Genomic DNA, 24,735 nt, shown 5'->3' with positions numbered 1-24,735 from the left:
CACTTCCATAACTACATATGGGAGTCCGGCTTGGGTACAGAGGCTCATCAATCCCGCGGTGATCATGTGCGGCACAGACAAGGATGTATGTTTCCCGCTGCCGTGGACACTGCCCATACACCTGCCAAGCTGGGGTCATACGTGATAAGCAGTGGATTAACCCGGAGATATAAGGTTGTGAGGTGGGTGCCGAGTCTCAATGCTGACTCTGGGAGGGCAGGACAGAGTGTAGCAGTGTCTAAAAGCCACCGTCCAGAACCTGGCCTCTTCAACTGACCACCACGGATCGTACAGCAGCCAGGAGGTACAGAGGTTACCGGTGGTCAGTACATGACTGACCCAGGGACACCGCCGTCATGAGGTCCATCGGAGTGGTCCACCTCCTTCTCTTCTGCATGATTCTGCTACTCCAGGTAGAACTTATCTCCTCACCCTTCATGACCATAAAGACTATAAATGAATATGACTTGTTGTGAACATTGTAAAGTTATGTAATGTCACCTACAAGAATTTTCAAAAGCCCCCGGAAATGCGAAGGAAACCGGTTCACAGATAATATTTCAAATCATTCTCGGTTGCCGGTACTTTCAATTATTGCCTCTGCAGCAGAAGTTCCACAAAAGACTAAGTTATGGAATCTATAAATCGCAAAGCTACGACATTGTCCATACTGCGTTTGGACGAAGTGTAGCAAAAATAAGGATTTCATTTTTCTTAATGAACGGGCTATATACCTCACGAGACAGAATAATTCATTATGAACTAAACGCGAGACAAACCCAAGATGGATTAAAGTAATTCTACTGACTCTTATCTACTTCTCTTACAATCACAACGTTATCCCCGCTTTATTCATGTGGTTAACTGATAGCTTCCTAAGTGACATTGAGTTCAAATTTACATGAATTCAAAGGAACAAAGAGATGATACTCATTGTTTCTTAACATCGGTTTTCACATGCTGGATAGCTAAAGGGACTTTGTTGTGAAGTAGGTGGACAATATTGTGTTCGACACGTCCTCTGTAAGTTTATGAAAGGCTATAGAGTCAATGTTAGCCAAGGGACTACATTATGCCATTTTCCTAATTAAAACTGGAAATTTTTCTTTCCACTTTTATATCCTTTGAGAAACCTCTCAAGTTTCTACCTGAGGAGAAAGATAAGTGAGTCAAATTCAGTGTTGTGAGAGGAGAGGCACATTCTGGTCCCTTGGCTAACACTGATGATAAGGTCTTGGATTTTGTTAGTGGGGACAAATTGAATATTACATTATCTGGGTCCGAATCTTCATGTTCCTTATCTAGACGTTTTTCTCCTGTGATTATCTTCAATCTTTATTTGGGGTTCTTCGTCTTTGGGGTTTTTCGTCTAAATTTTTCACAGTGATCAGTATCGAGCTATGAAACGCTTTCCTTTCTGTTTATAGAACTAAAACATTAATCTTTCACTGTAGGTTAGAGATCAACCAAATATGAAACCAAATTTCTTGTTTTAAGAAGTTTTCATTTTTAACTTTTCATTGTAGATTAGAGATTAATCGAGAAATACACTTGTTTCTGGTTTTATGAAATTTTGTTGAGTGAGACAAAAAATATCATTTCATTTCCATACATCGATTGCATGAACTTAGGACAGTGTGTTTTACCTCAGTCTTAAAAGAGTGATAGTCCAGCATTTCCTTGCCTTTCCCAAGTAGTATGATAGCCCCCTCCAACCCCACCGGTCATGCTTGAGGTACGATAGCCTCCTGGAAGTAAGATAGCTTCCTCTATGCTATGAGTATGATAACATTTTTTATGCTATGAGTATGATAATGTCTGCTATGCCATAAGTATGATAACATCTGTTATGCTATTAGTATGATTTCCCCCAGCATAGTATGAGTCTGACTGCCTTCTCGATGATAGAAGTATGACAGCCTGCAGAGGTGTATTGGGTGTATGTATCTTCTAGCATGATAGATGTGTGATGGCCTATTGGTTTCGCTACCGGAATGTAGGAGCTGTGTACTCCCCTTACGAATATTGACTTCACCTACAGTGAATACTGACTTCACCTACAGTGAATACTGACTTCATCTACAGTAAATACTGACTTCACCTGCAGTGAATAGGCTTCATCTACAGTGAATACTGACTTCACCTACAGTAAATACTGACTTCAACTATAGTGAATACTAACTTCACCTAAAGTGAATACGGATCTCACCTACAGTGAATACTGACTTCACCTACAGTGAATACGGACCTCATCGACAATGAATACTGACTACATGGTTCCCCAAGAATACGGACAACTGGACGTATGTTTTCTCTGACAGCAGCCTTGATAAATATTACCCCGGGACACCTGTGCATATTGTTTAATACATACCTATGTACGCTGTAGGATTTATTATACACCAACACTACCTCATACAGTAGTCTGTAGCCTTACAAGACCACAGGATTGTTAGTGGTCTTCAGTATCTCTACATCATGTTATAGTTTGTAGTCTACACCAACACTGCCTAATACAGAAGCCTATGGCCTCACAAGACCACAGAACAGCTAGTAGTCTTCAGCAGCCCTATATCATGCTATAGCTTGTAGTTCACACCAACACTACCTCATACAGTAGCTTGTAGTCTACACCAACACTACCTCATACAGTAGCCTATAGTCTTGCAAAACTACACAACAGCTAGGAGTCTTCAATCATGCTGTAGCTTGTAGTGTACACCAAGCCTACCTCATACTGTACAACATGTAGCCTCATACCTTCACCTGGTAGTGACCAACACATACTGTGGTCATCCCCTCTGTCAACATATTATGTGCCATAAGTTGATGTTATTAGTTATAACATCATGCCATATACTCTCTTATGTATACCATGAGGTATACCATTATGAGATATACCCTGTCAATATATTATGTACCGTAAGTTGAACCATCTTAAGAGACATTCTCTCATGTTCCACAGTTACTTAATTACCAGCACTTTTCTAAAGGCCTACCTTCAGTAGCAGGGAAAAGTAGTCTTCTTAGTTGTGTGATTTGTTCCTGACGATACTTTACCCCCAGTGATACAGCTTCGCCCAATGGACTTGCTTCTTTCCTGTAAGGTACTTCATTCTGCGGCCTCATCAGCTCACACTGTCTCCAGCTGACGTTGCTCCCTGTATACTACATCACTCCAATTAAATCTATCCCGCGCTCTCCTCCCACGTTCTTGCCTGTCCAGGCATAAATCATTCAAAATGTTAAACACTTCATCTTTCCATCTCCAATTTATTCTCCTGCTTCTCCTTATTGCCCTCACCTCTCACACATATATCCTCTTCGTGAACCTCTCCTTAATCATTCTCTGCATTTGTCCAAACTATTTCAACACATCCTCTTCAGCTTTTTCAACAATGGTCTTCTTATTACCACATTTCTATCTTACCCTAAAATCATTCACTCAATCAACACTCCTAACACCACATATTGTCCTCCAACATTTCATTTCCAGTATATTCACCCTCTTCCGAACATTCTTGTCTATAGCCCATGCCTCACATCTATACAGCATCGTCGACACTACTATATACGTACCTGTTTTCGCCCTATAATGACCTCTCATTCTACACATTCGCTGCCATGACAATTACCAGGTATTTAAAGCACTTATTTCCTCGTGCTTTTTTCATATTTACCCTCAACATTCTCCTTTCACACACTCTCCCTCAATCCGAGAACACGATAATAGAACAATGCCATGACCCTACAATGCCCCAGATGATAGAAGCCATGTACGGATGAGAATATCATCCCTTCAAAATTCATGACGAATTAGGACCGTATGTTTTCTCTCAACCACACACCACATGGCCTGATTCTCAACCTCCATGCGACTCCTCCAGTTGACCCACGGAGTTAGTACTAAACCGCCCTACTCGACCCAAACTCGAGCTTCAAGAGAACGTGTTACCCAGATCAGAATATTACCTTCGTTACCCCCCACACCTATAATCCCCTGAAGACATGATCCATTCTTTGTTTGTGTTCTATATATTCATCTATTGTTTAGTATTAATCAACTTGGCTGAAGATGGATAGTGTCTGTGTGCCCCTCCAAAAAAAAAAAAGCTAATATATATATATATATATATATATATATATATATATATATATATATATATATATATATATATATATATATATTTCCTTCATTATACTTTGTCGCTGTCTCCCGCGTTTGCGAGGTAGCGCAAGGAAACAGACGAAAGAAATGGCCCCCCCCCCCATACGCATGTATATACATACGTCCACACACGCAAATATACATACCTACACAGCTTTCCATGGTTTACCCCAGACGCTTCACATGCCTTGATATATATATATATATATATATATATATATATATATATATATATATATATATATATATATATATATATATATATATATATATATATATATATATATATATATATATATATATATATATATATATATATATATATATATATATATATATATATATATATATATATATATATATATATATATATATATATATATATATAGTCTGTTGGGGATGAGAGAGCTTGGGAAGTGAGTCAGTTGTTGTTCGCTGATGATACAGCGCTGGTGGCTGATGCATGTGAGAAACTGCAGAAGCTGGTGACTGAGTTTGGTAAAGTGTGTGGAAGAAGAAAGTTAAGAGTAAATGTGAATAAGAGCAAGGTTATTAGGTACAGTAGGGTTGAGGGTCAAGTCAATTGGGAGGTGAGTTTGAATGGAGAATAACTGGAGGAAGTGAAGTGTTTTAGATATCTGGGAGTGGATATGGCAGCGGATGGAACCATGGAAGCGGAAGCGGATCATAGGGTGGGGGAGGGGGCGAAAATTCTGGGGGCCTTGAAGAATGTGTGGAAGTCGAGAACATTATCTCGGAAAGCAAAAATGGGTATGTTTGAAGGAATAGTGGTTCCAACAATGTTGTATGGTTGCGAGGCGTGGGCTATGGATAGAGTTGTGCGCAGGAGGATGGATGTGCTGGAAAGGAGATGTTTGAGGACAATGTGTGGTGTGAGGTGGTTTGATCGAGTGAGTAACGTAAGGGTAAGAGAGATGTGTGGAAATAAAAAGAGCGTGGTTGAGAGAGCAGAAGAGGGTGTTTTGAAGTGGTTTGGGCACATGGAGAGAATGAGTGAGGAAAGATTGACCAAGAGGATATATGTGTCGGAGGTGGAGGAAACGAGGAGAAGAGGGAGACCATATTGGAGGTGGAAAGATGGAGTGAAAAAGATTTTGTGTGATCGGGGCCTGAACATGCAGGAGGGTGAAAGGAGGGCAAGGAATAGAGTGAATTGGAGCGATGTGGTATACCGGGGTTGACGTGCTGTCAGTGGATTGAATCAAGGCATGTGAAGCGTCTGGGGTAAACCATGGAAAGCTGTGTAGGTATGTATATTTGCGTGTGTGGACGTATGTATATACATGTGTATGGGGGGGGGGTTGGGCCATTTCTTTCGTCTGTTTCCTTGCGCTACCTCGCAAACGCGGGAGACAGCGACAAAGTATAATAAGAAAAAATAATAATATATGTATATATATATATATATATATATATATATATATATATATATATATATATATATATATATACATATGTACATATATATATATATATATATATATATATATATATATATATATATATATATATATATATATATATATATATATATATATATATATATATATATATATATATATATCTTTTTTTTTCTTTTTTTGTTTTTGCTTTGTCGCTGTCTCCCGCGTTTGCGAGGTAGCGCAAGGAAACAGACGAAAGAAATGGCCCAACCCACCCCCATACACATGTATATACATACGTCCACACACGCAAATATACATACCTACACAGCTTTCCATGGTTTACCCCAGACGCTTCACATGCCCTGATTCAATCCACTGACAGCACGTCAACCCCGGTATACCACATCGATCCTTTCACCCTCCTGCACGTTCAGGCCCCGATCACACAAAATCTTTTTCACTCCATCTTTCCACCTCCAATTTGGTCTCCCACTTCTCGTTCCCTCCACCTCCGACACATATATCCTCTTGGTCAATCTTTCCTCACTCATTCTCTCCATGCGCCCAAACCATTTCAAAACACCCTCTTCTGCTCTCTCTACCACGCTCTTTTTATTTCCACACATCTCTCTTACCCTTACGTTACTTACTCGATCAAACCACTTCACACCACATATTGTCCTCAAACATCTCCTTGTTGGAACATTGTTGGAACCACTATTCCTTCAAACATACCCATTTTTGCTTTTCGAGATAATGTTCTCGACTTCCACACATTCTTGAAGGCTCCCAGGATTTTCGCCCCCTCCCCCACCCTATGATCCACTTCCGCTTCCATGGTTCCATCCGCTGCCAGATCCACTCCCAGATATCTAAAACACTTTACTTCCTCCAGTTTTTCTCCATTCAAACTCACTCCCAATTGACTTGACCCTGAACCCTACTGTACCTAATAACCTTGCTCTTATTCACATTTACTCTTAACTTTCTTCTTTCACACACTTTACCAAACTCAGTCACCAGCTTCTGCAGTTTCTCACATGAATCAGCCACCAGCACTGTATCATCAGCGAACAACAACTGACTCACTTCCCAAGCTCTCTCATCCACAACAGACTTCATACTTGCCCCTCTTTCCAAAACTCTTGCATTCACCTCCCTAACAACCCAATCCATAAACAAATTAAACAACCATGGAGACATCACATACCCCTGCCGCAAACCTACATTCACTGAGAACCAATCACTTTCCTCTCTTCCTACACGTACACATGCCTTACATCCTCGATAAAAACTTTTCACTGCTTCTAACAACTTGCCTCCCACACCATATATTCTTAATACCTTCCACAGAGCATCTCTATCAACTCTATCATATGCCTTCTCCAGATCCATAAATGCTACATATAAATCCATTTGCTTTTCTAAGTATTTCTCACATACATTCTTCAAAGCAAACACCTGATCCACACATCCTCTACCACTTCTGAAACCACACTGCTCTTCCCCAATCTGATGCTCTGTACATGCCTTCACCCTCTCAATCAATACCCTCCCATATAATTAACCAGGAATACTCAACAAACTTATACCTCTTATATACTTATATATATATATATATATATATATATATATATATATATATATATATATATATATATATATATATATATATATATATATATATATATATATATATATATATATATATATATATATATATATATATATATATATATATATATATATATATATATATATCCTCCCCTCTCATTATTTTTTTTTTCTCCAAAAGAAGGAACAGAGAAGGGGGCCGGGTGAGGATATTCCCTCAAAGCCCAGTTTCTCTGTTCTTAACGCTACCTCGCTAACGCGGGAAATGGCAAATAGTGTAAAAGAAAAAAGAAGATATATATATATATATATATATATATATATATATATATATATATATATATATATATATATATATATATATATATATATATATATATATATATATATATATATATATATATCTATATATATACATAAGATAATATATGAAGAAAGAGTTCCCAAGGATATGTATCTATCAAATACATATATTACCGCCAGGAAACTGCAGGAGGGGAGAGAGATCTAAGCCGGAAAACTGCCGAAGGTCGCCTCGACAACAGTGGTGAAGACCGCCCTAGGTACGGTAAGGGAGAAGGTCGCCGTAGGTACCGTGATGGAAGAGGCAGCCTTAGGAAGGGTGATGGAGGAGCCAGGGAAACGAGGGAGGGAATGATGGAAGGATGCAGGTCGGCCGGGGGCGAGTGTGTCTCCATGAAGGAAGGGCAAGACTGCACACGGATCCTTCCCCAGACCAGGTGTCCGGCTTCACGCCCCGTCTGCTGCGCCTCCCCTGCACGCCCATGGAAACAGCCACGGCAACAGCTACGGCAACAGCCACGGAAAGAGCCACAGCCACGGCAACAGCCACGGAAACAGTCACAGCCACGGCAACAGCCACAGCAGAACCCACGGAAACAGCCACGGCAACAGTCACGGCAACACCCACGGCCCCGGCAAAAGCCACGGGAAAAGCCTCGGCCTGGTCAACAGCCACGACAACAGTCACGGAAACAGCCACAGCCACAGAAACAGCCACAGCACAGCCCGCTCAAACAGCCACAGCCTAGGAAACAGCCACGGCAAAAACCAAGGAATGAGCCACAGCCTAGGAAACAGCCACGGCAAAAACCAAGGAATGAGCCACAGCCTAGGAAACAGCCACGACAAAAGCCACAACCACGGCAACAGCCACGGAAACGGCCAAGGAAACAGTCTCGGCAACAGCCACGGAAACAGCCACAGCCACGGCGACAGCCACAGCAGAACCAGCGGAAACAGACACGGCAACAGCCACGGCTAAAGCCACGGAAAGAACCACAGCTTAGAAAACCGCCACGGCAACAGTCACGGAAAAAGCCACCGCCACGGCAACAGCCACAGCTGAATTCACGGAAACAGCCACGGAAGCAGCCAAAGCTATGGCAACAGCCACAGCAGAATCTACGGAAACAGCCACGGCAACAGCCACGAAAACAGCCACCGTTACGGCAACAGCCACAGCAGAATCCAAGGAAACAGTCACGGCAACAGCCACGGCCCCAGCAAAGGCCACGGCATCAGCCACGGGAACAGCTACGGCAACAGCCACGGAAACATTCACAGCCACAACAACAGCCACGGAAACGGCCACGGCCACGTCAAGAACCACGGCAACAGCCACACTCACGTCAACAGCCACAGCGCTCAGCCAGCCATCCCGACCACAGCAAGAGAGGTGCTGTGGGAAGCAAAGGCAACAGACAGAAGGTGATTAATGATGGAGCGAAGAGGAGAAATAAAGATAGAAATAAAACAAGAAATAAAGCGAGAAATAATGCAAGAAATAAGGATAACAAGAGAATAAAGAGCAAAATATATAAAGAAAGAGTGAGTAAAGAACACAAGGAAAGAAGAGAAGAGAGGAATGAGACTAGACGACAAAATATACAAAAGAAGAGAAAATATAAACTACGACGTAAAGGAACGAAAACAGAACTCAAGAAAAGAAGAAAAAACGTAAGAAATGAAGACGAAAGAGAAAGAAATAATGTGAAAAATGAAGATGAGAAGGCAAGAAAAAACGTAAGAAATAAAGATGAGAAGAACGAAAAAAAGACTATGAGAAATAAAAATGAGAAGAACAAAAGAAAGAATAAGAGAAATAAAGATGAGGGGAAATCAACAATGTCTAGTCTGACGACAAGAAATAATAAGAATAACAAAAAGCCAAAGCGAAGACGTATTAAGGCGAGACAAAACAAAAACACAATAAGAGGTCAAACCAAGACAAAGAAGAAGACAAAAAGTGACGTGAAGAACACGGATGGTAGGCTTCGCCAACTGTCCAGAAAACACTTAAAGAAAGAAAAGAAATCGGAGAAAAACCTTAAGAGAAAACGAAAGAAAAATTCACACAAAAGCAAAAGAAGAAACTCAAAAGATACAAATGTCAGCTCAAAGTCACGTCAGGAACGAGAGAAGACAAAGAAGACAAATGAAAAAAAGAGAAAAAACCGAGATCATTTGAAGTCTGGAAGAAGAAAAATAAGAAAGAAGAAACAGCGTAAACAAGACAAGAAGTCCAAAGTTAAAAAGAAGAAGGAAGGGAAGAAAAATCTCGACGAAAACAAATACAAGAAAGGAGAAAAGGACAAAGATCGAGGAGAGGTCAATTTTTGGCTAAAGGGACGAGCCAAGACCCATAGAGCATTTGGCAAAATTCCCTTGACGGAGGAGACGCCTGGAGAGACGAAGGACAAGACAAACAAAAGGAAATGTAAGAAGCTTAAGAAATGCGCAACTCAAGGAGGAAGATGCACAGAGAAGCTCAAGTGCAAGACCAAAGTGGTGGACGGATGCAAGGGGTCTGTTTGCGGATGCTGCCTTACTGGTGAGTATAGTGTGTCAGCACTAGTGTCTGGCTGAGGAAGATGTGTGGGCCCTAGCTTCTGGCTGAGTAAGGTGTGGGCCCAAGTGTCTCCTTGACGAAGGTCTGTCAGCCCTAGCGCCTGGCTGATGATGATGAGGGCCCTAGTGTCTGGCTAAGGAAGATGAGGGCCCTAGTGTCTGGTTGAGAAAGATGTGGGTGCCCTAGTGTCTGCCTAAGGAGGGTGTGGGTACTAGTGTGTCCGACTAAGGAAAGTGTGTCAGCACTAATGTCTGGCTGAGGAAGGTGTGTCAGCCCTAATGTCAGGTTGAGGATGGTGTGGACTGTCAGTGGTTTGAGCCAGGGCAAATGAGGGTGGTGGCATGCACAGAGGGTCAAATGTGCGAGAATCAATGTGGTTTCAGGAACGGCAGAGGTCGTATGTATCAGGTGTTGGCTTTAAAGAAAGTGACAAATGGTGAAAGAGACGGATTTTAGAGTGGCATTAATGTATCCGGAGCCTTATATATGACGTGAACAGCTTGCTGAATAATTCCTTATAAACAGTAGATCTCATTAACTATTAGCCTAAGATGGAGCTCTGTTTGAAAATAGTATTGTCCGCCAAGTCTTTCTCTTGCAAAGATTCCTGCGACTTGTTTATTGTTAGATAATCACACTCACTCCTTTCACAGTTAACCATCCTCATAACTTTACATTTACTCGGCTTGAACCTCATCACCCATGCATCAGACCCCTTGTATTAAGGTCCCCTTGCAATATAATGCATTCTCTGTAAACACATTCGTCTATCATTCAGCTTGTGCTGTTTCGGCCAAAAAAAAGTGCAACAAGTTCAAAGGTGTATGCAAGAAGAAGTGTGACAGCTCGGAAATCGTGATCACGAAAGGATGCAGGAGAAAGAAGTGCATCTGCTGTGCCAAGAAATGCAGAATGGGTTCCAAGTGCGCGCACGGTGGAGGGACTTGTGTTGAGAGGAAGAAGCACTGCAAAGGAGTGTTTCTGAGGAAGGGATGCGAAGGCAAACGCTGTCATTGCTGTCTTCCTGGTGAGTCTTATCAACACTTGGCTTCATCATCTGCATATTGACATTGTCATTCTCTTACCCTGTTATCATTGTATTTCTGAATGAAATATGAGCATCATATTGATAATATTGAGTACTTTGATATATTTATATACATATTTCAGCTTGCGCCGCTTCTGCTAAACCGAAGTGCAAGAAATTCAAAGGTGTATGCAAGGATGCATGTGGCAAGAAGGAACGCGTGATAGCCAAAGGATGCCGGAAGAAGGAGTGCGTCTGCTGTGCCAAAAAGTGCAAATTGAGACCTCAGTGTGAGCACGGTGGGGGCTTTTGTGTTGAGAAGAAGAAGCACTGCAAAGGTGTGCTTCTGAAGAAGGGGTGCAAGGGCAAACGCTGCCATTGTTGTCTTCCTGGTGAGTTTTCCGATCCTTAGCTTCATTATCTGATCATCATGAATACTCACTATCAAAATCGTCAACCAATCTTTTCCATGATTACAGTAACTATCAATAGTAACTATCAATGCTCCTACTGTAATCATGATAATTATGATATTCATGATTCCTAATAAGATTTGTGGTCATTAATATCAGTTGTAATAAATATCATAATGTGCAAATTCTACAATTAGTAGTACTGTAGGACTTAGTGAAAGAGCACAAGGAAGAGAGTTTAAGGTTCGTGAGCATTTAAGTGAGAGTACGAGAGATAGGGGGTTGGATGTTAATGTTCTTTCACCTGGTAGAGGGGGAATGTAGAAACGAATGTAGTTTGGCAGAAGCTGAGCGAGTTCCTTGACAGGCATGATGCAAAGGATCGAGAATTAGTGCCTCAGGGGTACTAAATGCACGGGTGGATGATGGGGCAGTAAAAACTAATGATTTGAGGGTATGAGGACCATGGTTTAAACAAAAGGAGAGATGCCTAGCAGGTTTACTGAAAGAGAAAAGGAGAGATGCCTAGCTGGTTTACTGAAAGAGAAAACGTGATCGGGAATACTGTGTTTAAGAAAAGGTCTGTACATTAGCATAGATGGGTAAGTGGGGATTGGGTCGACAGGCATTATTTCTTATTTCTTTATAGAGTGACAGACACGACACATGACAAAAGAATCCTTAATTGTAGAAGTCCAGACACAAGAAGAGATATAGACTACAAGAAAAAGAATAAGAAGAATAAAAAAGAGTTACTGAGGTGGTTCTTTGATGAAGAAATAACATAGGAAGAGGGAAGACAAAAGGAGGAATAGAATCCACCTTTTATCTGTTCGATAAAAGACAAAGAGTTTCATGGACAGTCGCTGGATCATGCGTCGTCAGGTGTGCAAATGGATATGAACGTCCTGAGAAGGTCCGCAGGTAGAACGTGTGATCAATTCTTGGTGGAGGAGAGTAGGAAAGCTAAGGGTAAGAAAAAACGACAAACATATGTGAGAAGTGGGCAATTGATCTTGCTCGGAAGCGGTGCTTAAGTGAACGGGTGAAGTGCATGTCATGTGCATGTAAAAGAAGACATAGGAAGCAGTGGAATGAGGAAACTGAATAGCTGCTGATGATTTAGACGTATGGACAATATTCACGGGAAATAGTGCATGTGACTAGGAGGAATGCAAGAGCAAGCAGCGGGAGATCGAGAGAAAGATAAAAGAGCTGCAAAACAGAGGCAGGTGAGAGATTGGAGAGGGAAAGTATCGATGACCTTAAGAGAGAATGAGAAGATATTTTGGGTGGAGGATACCATGACCAAAATGAGGTTGACAGTGAGGAAAGTGGACGGAACATATTGAAGGACTGTTCAATTAATGACGGGGAGGCGGATAAGGTGTGTCTGTAACGAGGTGGAATGTGTAGCGATAGTCAAAATGAATGGGGTTGTTGATAACATAAGAGGAAGTGAAGGGATCCACTAGATGATATGTGGTAAAGCAACAGTAGTGGATCGAGGCGCAGTTGAGATTCTCGAGAGACGTTGGAGCAGTGTTGTTCATTGGTTAAACAGGTTGTTCAAGATATGTACTACCCGTGGTGAGAGTCCAAGGCATTACCTGGTGTGCCTTGTGGGAGTGTGGCGATTGAGAATGGGCCACTGAGCACAGAGCAGTTAATTTGAGAAGGTACAGTACTGTTTACGGAGAGGCAGAGGCGAATCAATTATTTGCCTTTCGGAGTACGTGTGAAAGATTCTTGGGGAACGAGTGAGTATAATAGGGTTGATAGAGATGCCATATGCAGCTGGATGACACACGATGGTCTGAGTGCAAGTTTAAATACGGAAGACGTAAGAGAAAGGAGAGCTTTAGTACCGTGAACTGGAGGCGTAGTGAACATTGGATGATGACTTGAACAAAGGACACCACCGATGTCTCTGAGGATAAAGACAAATACATTTCAAAATACAGTTGCATCTGTAGTGTTGTATGGATTCCTGTCGTGGGTCTTAGGTATAGAAATAAAGGTAGGAGGTGAATGTCTCGGAAACGAAACGCTTTAACGACAAAAGGATCGACAAGCGTATACTTGAAAAGGTTCGGGGATATGGAGAGGATGAGCGAAAAGAGACTGACATTCAGGACCTAAGTCCTAGAAGTGAAGGGATGAAAGATGAAGAGAGGAGACTGAACGAAATAGGAAGGGCGGAGTGACGGATGCTTTGGAGTGTCGAACAGAACGAACTCGTACGGTGAAGGAGACTATGGGTCTTATATATAGATGATGACCTCTGATTTCGGTACATCATAGTTGAAAATCTTGGGAGTGCATGCGTGCAAGTAAGGCCAATTTTCGTTTACTCCTGACGCTACCTCCCTAAGGCGGGAAAGGAAACAAGGTACAGGAATTGCTATCAATCCCATTATGGTTACTATCATTATTGGAATTATACATCTGTAAGGAAACTGACAAATGATTAATTGTTTTCAGCGATGACGACACCAACAACCCCGCGAGTGACAACTAGTACAACCAAGACACAGCCTCCACCCACTACAACCAAGACACAGCCTCCACCCACTACAACCAAGACAATGCCTCCACCCACTACAACCAAGACAATGCCTCCACCCACTACAAGCAAGACAATGCCTCCACCCACTACAACCAAGACAATGCCTCCACCCACTACAACCAAGACAATGCCTCCACCCACTACAACCAAGACACAGCCTCCACCCACTACAACCAAGACAATGCCTCCACCCACTACAACCAAGACAATGCCTCCACCCACTACAACCAAGACAATGCCTCCACCCACTACAACCAAGACAATGCCTCCACCCACTACAACCAAGTCACAGCCTCCGCCTACTACAACCAAGACACAGCCTCCGCCCACCACAACCAATACACAGCCTCCACCCACTATAACCATGACACAGCCTACACTGACTACAACCAAGACACAGCCTCCACCCACTACAACCAAGACACAGCCTTCGCCCACCACAACCAAGACACAGCCTCCACCCACCACAACCACCTCAAGCACGACAAAATCTTCAACCATCACCTTAAGCACGACAGAAACTTCGCCCACCACCTTAAGCACGACAGAAACCTCAACCACCACCACAAGCACGACACAATCTTCAACCACCACAAGCACGACAGATTCTTCAACCACCACAAGCACGACAGAAACTTCACCCACCACCTTAAGCACAACAGAAACCTCAACCACCACCACAAGCACGACACAGTCTTCAACCACCACAAGCGCAACAGAAACTTCGCCCACCACCTTAAGCACGACAGAAACCTCAACCACCACCACAAGCACGACAGAAACTTCAACCACCACAAGCACGACAGAAACTTCAACCACCACCACAAGCACGACAGAAACTTCACCCACCACCTTAAGCACGACAGAAACCTCAACTACCACTACAAGCACAACACAGTCTTCAACCACCACAAGCACGACAGAAACTTCACCCACCACCTTAAGCACAACAGAAACCTCAACCACCACCACAAGCACGACACAGTCTTCAACCACCACAAGCACGACAGACACTTCAACCACCACAAGTACGACAGAAACTTCACCCACCACCTTAAGCACGACAGAAACCTCAACTACCACTACAAGCACGACAGAAACTTCAACCACCACAAGCACGACAGAAACTTCGCCCACCACCTTAAGCAGGACAGAAACCTCAACTACCACCACAAGCACGACACAACCTTCAACCACCACAAGCACAACAGAAACTTCAACCACCATCTTAAGCAAGACAGAAACTTCAACCACCACAACCACGACACAGACTTCAAGCACCACCGACTTATTACGGGTGCTCTACGCGCTAGTCGGAAAGGAAATTCAAAACTTCAACGCCTTGTTTGAGCTGAATAACGTCATACAACCACTAATACAAGAGCTGAACGCAGTTAATGATGCCATTGACATTGTCACTAATGGTAGAAGAAAACGTCGCAATGCAGCCTTCTTCAATGATCTAGCCCAGCAGATGTCAGACCTACAGAATGCCATCAGAAACAATGTCACCGAGACTATAACAAGTTCGACGGTGAATCTGGAGGTGGAGATCGATCGTGTGAGGACAATTAGAAATTCGATCGCCAGCGGATCGATGCCGGTCACAGTCGACCTTCAGCTGAGTGTGAACGTGGCTCTCGGCATTGCTGATGAAACCCAGAGCCTTATAATTGTCCAAATTGACATCATCCGACGAGAGATTGACAATATACAGGAAGACATTGACCGTCTTGGTGGAACAACCATAATACTTTCGACCATCGCAACAGAAGCAACACCTCCAGCACCAACACCTTCTTCATCAACAACGTCGACAAGTACTTCATCAACAACGTCGACAAGTACTTCACCAACAACGTCGACAAGTACTTCATCAACAACGTCGACAAGTACTTCATCAACAACGTCGACAAGTACTTCATCAACAACGTCGACAAGTACCTCATCAACAACGTCGACAAGTACTTCATCAACAACGTCGACAAGTACCTCATCAACAACGTCGACAATTACTTCATCAACAACGTCGACAAGTACTTCACCAACAACGTCGACAAGTACTTCATCTACAACGTCGACAAGTACTTCATCTACAACGTCGACAAGTACTTCATCTACAACGTCGACAAGTACTTCACCAACAACGTCGACAATTACTTCATCAACAACGTCGACAAGTACTTCACCAACAACGTCGACAATTACTTCATCAACAACGTCGACAAGTACTTCATCAACAACGTCGACAAGTACTTCATCAACACCGTCGACAACTTCTTCATCAACAACGTCGACAAGTACCTCATCAACAACGTCGACAAGTACATCATCAACCACGTCGACAAGTACCTCATCAACAACGTCGACAAGTACTTCATCAACAACGTCGACAAGTACTTCATCAACAACGTCGACAAGTACCTCATCAACAACGTCGACAAGTACTTCATCAACAACGTCGACAAGTACTTCATCAACAACGTCGACAAGTACCTCATCAACAACGTCGACAAGTACCTCATCAACAACGTCGACAAGTACCTCATCAACAACGTCGACAAGTACTTCATCAACAACGTCGACAAGTACCTCATCAACAACGTCGACAAGTACTTCATCAACAACGTCGACAAGTACTTCATCAACAACGTCGACAAGTACATCATCAACAACGTCGACAAGTACTTCATCAACAACGTCGGCAAGTACCTCATCAACAACGTCGACAAGTACCTCATCAACAACGTCGACAAGTACCTCATCAACAACGTCGACAAGTACCTCATCAACAACGTCGACAAGTACCTCATCAACAACGTCGACAAGTACCTCATCAACAACGTCGACAAGTACCTCATCAACAACGTCGACAAGTACTTCATCAACAACGTCGACAAGTACATCATCAACAACGTCGGCAAGTACCTCATCAACAACGTCGGCAAGTACCTCATCAACAACGTCGAGAAGTACTTCATCAACAACGTCGGCAAGTACCTCATCAACAACGTCGACAAGTACTTCATCAACAACGTCGGCAAGTACTTCATCAACAACGTCGACAAGTACTTCATCAACAACGTCGACAAGTACTTCATCAACAACGTCGGACAAGTACTTCATCAACAACATCGACAAGTACATCATCAACAACGTCGGCAAGTACCTCATCAACAACGTCGGCAAGTACCTCATCAACGACGTCGACAAGTACTTCATCAACAACGTCGATAAGCACCTCATCAACAACGTCGATAAGCACCTCATCAACAACGTCGACAAGTACCTCATCAACCACCACAACCACGACAACGACATCAACCTCCGACGACTTACTTCAGGTGCTCTACGCAGAAGTCGAAAATCAAATTGAAAACTTCAACGCCTTAATCACCGCAAATAACGTATTAGAAGACTTGGAAGATGAGCTGGAAGCAGTTAATGCAGCTATTGACACTGTCACTAATGGTAGAAGAAAACGTCGCAATGTAGCCTTCTTCAACGATCTAGCCCAGCGGATGTCCGACCTTCAGAATGCCATCAGAAACAACGTCACCGAGACTATAATAAACCTCACTGAGAATCTGGTGGCGGAGATCGATCGCGTGAGGACAATTACAAACTCGATCGCCAGCGGATCGATGCCGGTCACAGTCGACCTTCAGCTGAGTGTGAACGAGGCTCTCGGCATTGCTGATGAAACCCAGACTGTGGTCACTGTCCAAATTACCATCATCCGACGAGAGATTAACAATATACAGGAAGACATTGACCGTCTTGGTGGAACAACCATAATACTTTCGACCATCGCAACAGAAGCAACACCTCCAGCACCAACACCTTCTTCATCAACAACGTCGACAAGTACTTCATCAACAACGTCGACAAGTACTTCATCAACAACGTCGACAAGTACTTCATCAACAACGTCGACAAGTACCTCATCAACAACGTCGACAAGTACCTCATCAACAACGTCGACAAGTACTTCATCAACAACGTCGACAAGTACTTCATCAACAACGTCGACAAGTACATCATCAACAACGTCGACAAGTACCTCATCAACAACGTCGACAAGTACCTCATCAACAACGTCGACAAGTACCTCATCAACAACGTCGACAAGTACCTCATCAACAACGTCGACAAGTACCTCATCAACAACGTCGACAAGTACCTCATCAACAACGTCGACAAGTACCTCATCAACAACGTCGACAAGTACCTCATCAACAACGTCGACAAGTACCTCATCAACAACGTCGACAAGTACCTCATCAACAACGTCGACAAGTACCTCATCAACAACGTCGACAAGTACCTCATCAACAACGTCGACAAGTACCTCATCAACAACGTCGACAAGTACCTCATCAACAACGTCGACAAGTACCTCATCAACAACGTCGACAAGTACCTCATCAACAACGTCGACAAGTACCTTCATCAACAACGTCGACAAGTACCTCATCAACAACGTCGACAAGTACCTCATCAACAACGTCGACAAGTACCTCATCAACAACGTCGACAAGTACTTCATCAACAACGTCGACAAGTACCTCATCAACAACGTCGACAAGTACCTCATCAACAACGTCGACAAGTACCTCATCAACAACGTCGACAAGTACCTCATCAACAACGTCGACAAGTACCTCATCAACAACGTCGACAAGTACCTCATCAACAACGTCGACAAGTACCTCATCAACAACGTCGACAAGTACCTCATCAACAACGTCGACAAGTACCTCATCAACAACGTCGACAAGTACCTCATCAACAACGTCGACAAGTACCTCATCAACAACGTCGACAAGTACCTCATCAACAACGTCGACAAGTACCTCATCAACAACGTCGACAAGTACCTCATCAACAACGTCGACAAGTACTTCATCAACAACGTCGACAAGTACCTCATCAACAACGTCGACAAGTACCTCATCAACAACGTCGACAAGTACTTCATCAACAACGTCGACAAGTACTTCATCAACAACGTCGACAAGTACTTCATCAACAACGTCGACAAGTACCTCATCAACAACGTCGACAAGTACTTCATCAACAACGTCGACAAGTACTTCATCAACAACGTCGACAAGTACTTCATCAACAACGTCGACAAGTACTTCATCAACAACGTCGACAAGTACATCATCAACAACGTCGACAAGTACCTCATCAACAACGTCGACAAGTACCTCATCAACAACGTCGACAAGTACATCATCAACAACGTCGACAAGTACCTCATCAACAACGTCGACAAGTACTTCATCAACAACGTCGACAAGTACATCATCAACAACGTCGACAAGTACTTCATCAACAACGTCGACAAGTACTTCATCAACAACGTCGACAAGTACTTCATCAACAACGTCGACAAGTACTTCATCAACAACGTCGACAAGTACTTCATCAACAACGTCGACAAGTACTTCATCAACAACGTCGACAAGTACTCATCAACAACGTCGACAAGTACCTCATCAACAACGTCGACAAGTACTTCATCAACAACGTCGACAAGTACCTCATCAACAACGTCGACAAGTACTTCATCAACAACGTCGACAAGTACCTCATCAACAACGTCGACAAGTACCTCATCAACAACGTCGACAAGTACCTCATCAACAACGTCGACAAGTACCTCATCAACAACGTCGACAAGTACCTCATCAACAACGTCGACAAGTACCTCATCAACAACGTCGACAAGTACCTCATCAACAACGTCGACAAGTACCTCATCAACAACGTCGACAAGTACCTCATCAACAACGTCGACAAGTACCTCATCAACAACGTCGACAAGTACCTCATCAACAACGTCGACAAGTACCTCATCAACAACGTCGACAAGTACCTCATCAACAACGTCGACAAGTACCTCATCAACAACGTCGACAAGTACCTCATCAACAACGTCGACAAGTACCTCATCAACAACGTCGACAAGTACCTCATCAACAACGTCGACAAGTACCTCATCAACAACGTCGACAAGTACCTCATCAACAACGTCGACAAGTACCTCATCAACAACGTCGACAAGTACCTCATCAACAACGTCGACAAGTACCTCATCAACAACGTCGACAAGTACCTCATCAACAACGTCGACAAGTACCTCATCAACAACGTCGACAAGTACCTCATCAACAACGTCGACAAGTACCTCATCAACAACGTCGACAAGTACCTCATCAACAACGTCGACAAGTACCTCATCAACAACGTCGACAAGTACCTCATCAACAACGTCGACAAGTACCTCATCAACAACGTCGACAAGTACCTCATCAACAACGTCGACAAGTACCTCATCAACAACGTCGACAAGTACCTCATCAACAACGTCGACAAGTACCTCATCAACAACGTCGACAAGTACCTCATCAACAACGTCGACAAGTACCTCATCAACAACGTCGACAAGTACCTCATCAACAACGTCGACAAGTACCTCATCAACAACGTCGACAAGTACCTCATCAACAACGTCGACAAGTACCTCATCAACAACGTCGACAAGTACTTCATCAACAACGTCGACAAGTACCTCATCAACAACGTCGACAAGTACCTCATCAACAACGTCGACAAGTACCTCATCAACAACGTCGACAAGTACCTCATCAACAACGTCGACAAGTACCTCATCAACAACGTCGACAAGTACCTCATCAACAACGTCGACAAGTACCTCATCAACAACGTCGACAAGTACCTCATCAACAACGTCGACAAGTACCTCATCAACAACGTCGACAAGTACCTCATCAACAACGTCGACAAGTACCTCATCAACAACGTCGACAAGTACCTCATCAACAACGTCGACAAGTACCTCATCAACAACGTCGACAAGTACCTCATCAACAACGTCGACAAGTACCTCATCAACAACGTCGACAAGTACCTCATCAACAACGTCGACAAGTACCTCATCAACAACGTCGACAAGTACCTCATCAACAACGTCGACAAGTACCTCATCAACAACGTCGACAAGTACCTCATCAACAACGTCGACAAGTACCTCATCAACAACGTCGACAAGTACCTCATCAACAACGTCGACAAGTACCTCATCAACAACGTCGACAAGTACCTCATCAACAACGTCGACAAGTACCTCATCAACAACGTCGACAAGTACCTCATCAACAACGTCGACAAGTACCTCATCAACAACGTCGACAAGTACCTCATCAACAACGTCGACAAGTACCTCATCAACAACGTCGACAAGTACTCATCAACAACGTCGACAAGTACCTCATCAACAACGTCGACAAGTACCTCATCAACAACGTCGACAAGTACCTCATCAACAACGTCGACAAGTACCTCATCAACAACGTCGACAAGTACCTCATCAACAACGTCGACAAGTACCTCATCAACAACGTCGACAAGTACCTCATCAACAACGTCGACAAGTACCTCATCAACAACGTCGACAAGTACCTCATCAACAACGTCGACAAGTACTTCATCAACAACGTCGACAAGTACCTCATCAACAACGTCGACAAGTACCTCATCAACAACGTCGACAAGTACCTCATCAACAACGTCGACAAGTACCTCATCAACAACGTCGACAAGTACTTCATCAACAACGTCGACAAGTACCTCATCAACAACGTCGACAAGTACCTCATCAACAACGTCGACAAGTACCTCATCAACAACGTCGACAAGTACTCATCAACAACGTCGATAAGTACCTCATCAACAACGTCGATAAGTACTTCATCAACAACGTCGATAAGTACTTCATCAACAACGTCGATAAGTACCTCATCAACAAACGTCGACAAGTACTTCTTCAACAACGTCGACAAGTACCCTCACCAACGTCGACAAGTACCTCATCAACAAGTCGACAAGTACCTCATCAACAACGTCGACAAGTACCTCATCAACAACGTCGACAAGTACCCTCATCAACAACGTCGACAAGTACTTCATCAACAACGTCGACAAGTACCTCATCAACAACGTCGACAAGTACCTCATCAACAACGTCGACAAGTACCTCACCAACAACGTCGACAAGTACCTCATCAACAACGTCGACAAGTACCTCACCAACAACGTCGACAAGTACCTCATCAACAACGTCGACAAGTACCTCATCAACAACGTCGACAAGTACCTCATCAACAACGTCGACAGTACCTCACCAACAACGTCGAGCAAGTACCTCATCAACAACGTCGACAAGTACCTCATCAACAACGTCGACAAGTACTTCATCAACAACGTCGACAAGTACCTCATCAACAACGTCGACAAGTACTTCATCAACAACGTCGACAAGTACCTCATCAACAACGTCGACAAGTACCTCATCAACAACGTCGACAAGTACCTCATCAACAACGTCGACAAGTACCTCATCAACAACGTCGAAAGTACCTCATCAACAACGTCGGCAAGTACCTCATCAACAACGTCGACAAGTACCTCATCAACAACGTCGACAAGTACCTCATCAACAACGTCGGCAAGTACCTCATCAACAACGTCGACAAGTACCTCATCAACAACGTCGACAAGTACCTCATCAACAACGTCGGCAAGTACCTCATCAACAACGTCAGCAAGTACCTCATCAACAACGTCGACAAGTACCTCATCAACAACGTCGACAAGTACCTCATCAACAACGTCGGCAAGTACCTCATCAACAACGTCGACAAGTACCTCATCAACAACGTCGGCAAGTACCTCATCAACAACGTCGGCAAGTACCTCATCAACAACGTCGGCAAGTACCTCATCAACAACGTCGACAAGTACTTCATCAACAACGTCGACAAGTACCTCATCAACAACGTCGGCAAGTACCTCATCAACAACGTCGACAAGTACCTCATCAACAACGTCGGCAAGTACCTCATCAACAACGTCGACAAGTACCTCATCAACAACGTCGACAAGTACCTCATCAACAACGTCGGCAAGTACCTCATCAACAACGTCGGCAAGTACCTCATCAACAACGTCGGCAAGTACCTCATCAACAACGTCGGCAAGTACCTCATCAACAACGTCGGCAAGTACCTCATCAACAACGTCGGCAAGTACCTCATCAACAACGTCGACAAGTACCTCATCAACAACGTCGGCAAGTACCTCATCAACAACGTCGGCAAGTACCTCATCAACAACGTCGACAAGTACTTCATCAACAACGTCGGCAAGTACCTCATCAACAACGTCGACAAGTACCTCATCAACAACGTCGGCAAGTACTTCATCAACAACTTCGGCAAGTACCTCATCAACAACGTCGGCAAGTACCTCATCAACAACGTCGGCAAGTACCTCATCAACAACGTCGGCAAGTACTTCATCAACAACGTCGACAAGTACTTCATCAACAACATCGGCAAGTACTTCATCAACAACATCGGCAAGTACTTCATCAACAACATCGGCAAGTACCTCATCAACAACATCGGCAAGTACTTCATCAACAACGTCGACAAGTACTTCATCAACAACGTCGGCAAGTACTTCATCAACAACGTCGGCAAGTACTTCATCAACAACTTCGTCAAGTTCCTCATCAACAACGTCGACAAGTACCTCATCAAGAACGTCGGCAAGTACCTCATCAACAACATCGGCAAGTACCTCATCAACAACGTCGGCAAGTACTTCATCAACAACTTCGGCAAGTACTTCATCAACAACTTCGGCAAGTACTTCATCAACAACGTCGACAAGTACTTCATCAACAACTTCAGCAAGTACTTCATCAACAACGTCGGCAAGTACTTCATCAACAACTTCGTCAAGTTCCTCATCAACAACATAGAAAAATTAACTGCTGAACTACTTCGGTTAGTGCCTCATCAAGTAGTTCTGGAAGTACCTCATACACAACTTAAGGGAATAATTCATCAATGGCTCCTGGTAGTATCTCCTTTAAAAAGTTGTCCGAGTACCTCTTTTAGATAATCAACAGGTACCAAATACACAACATTAGAAAGTTCCTTATCTGCAACATTGAGAAGTACCTCATCCAAGAATGTCGCCAAATACTTTCCTAAAACTCGGGGAAGTACCGGATCAATGATATCGGGATATTCTTCTACATCTTCGGGAAGTGCCTCATCACCAACTTTGACAAGTGCTTGGTGAACAACTTTTGACAAGTCCCTCATCAGTACAATGACCAATTCTATAAAAACAGACTCACCAGAATCTCTGGTAAGTACTTGACAAACATATGCGTAAAATACCCCAGCATCAAAATATTCAGTAAATACCCCACTAGCCACATCCACAAAAATGATTCATCAACAACTTCAAGTCCCCTATAATCCACATCAACGACTTCAAGTCCCCTGTCACCCACATCAACAACAGGTGCATCATAAACCACATCAGAAAAAGAAAACCTACGACGTCATGTACCTCATCAACTACATCAAGTAGTTCATCAATGACTTTGTCGAATACCCTATTAACCACATCAACAACTTTATCAAGTACTTCATCAATATGTACCGCCAGTCATCAATCAACCACTTTGGACAAGAAGCACATTTATCAATCCACAATGACGTGATTAAAAATGTTTAAATTGATTTAAGGCAAATAACATAATAAAGAAATCCTA

General features: G+C 43.3%; 2 protein-coding genes across 2 annotated transcripts in view; one reads left to right on the top strand and one right to left on the bottom strand.

Annotated features, from left to right (window-relative positions):
• The window catches only part of LOC139762691 (GATOR2 complex protein WDR24-like), a 458,282-nt gene that overhangs the window by 103,066 nt on the left and 330,481 nt on the right, over positions 1 to 24,735 (bottom strand). The window lies entirely within an intron of this gene.
• LOC139762794 (uncharacterized) lies at positions 195 to 24,551 on the top strand. The gene is made up of 7 exons (XM_071687950.1): positions 195 to 413; positions 7,672 to 10,042; positions 10,839 to 11,087; positions 11,231 to 11,479; positions 13,985 to 16,201; positions 17,427 to 17,852; positions 24,361 to 24,551. The coding sequence occupies exons 1-7, from the start codon at positions 357 to 359 to the stop codon at positions 24,549 to 24,551; spliced, it is 5,760 nt and encodes a 1,919-aa protein (XP_071544051.1). The 5' UTR covers positions 195 to 356.

Source organism: Panulirus ornatus, chromosome 44, assembly GCF_036320965.1.
Source record: "Panulirus ornatus isolate Po-2019 chromosome 44, ASM3632096v1, whole genome shotgun sequence".
Classification (NCBI taxonomy): Eukaryota; Metazoa; Arthropoda; class Malacostraca; order Decapoda; family Palinuridae; genus Panulirus; species Panulirus ornatus.
Note: the sequence above shows the minus strand (reverse complement) of the source record. Positions and strands in the feature narration are given on the sequence as shown.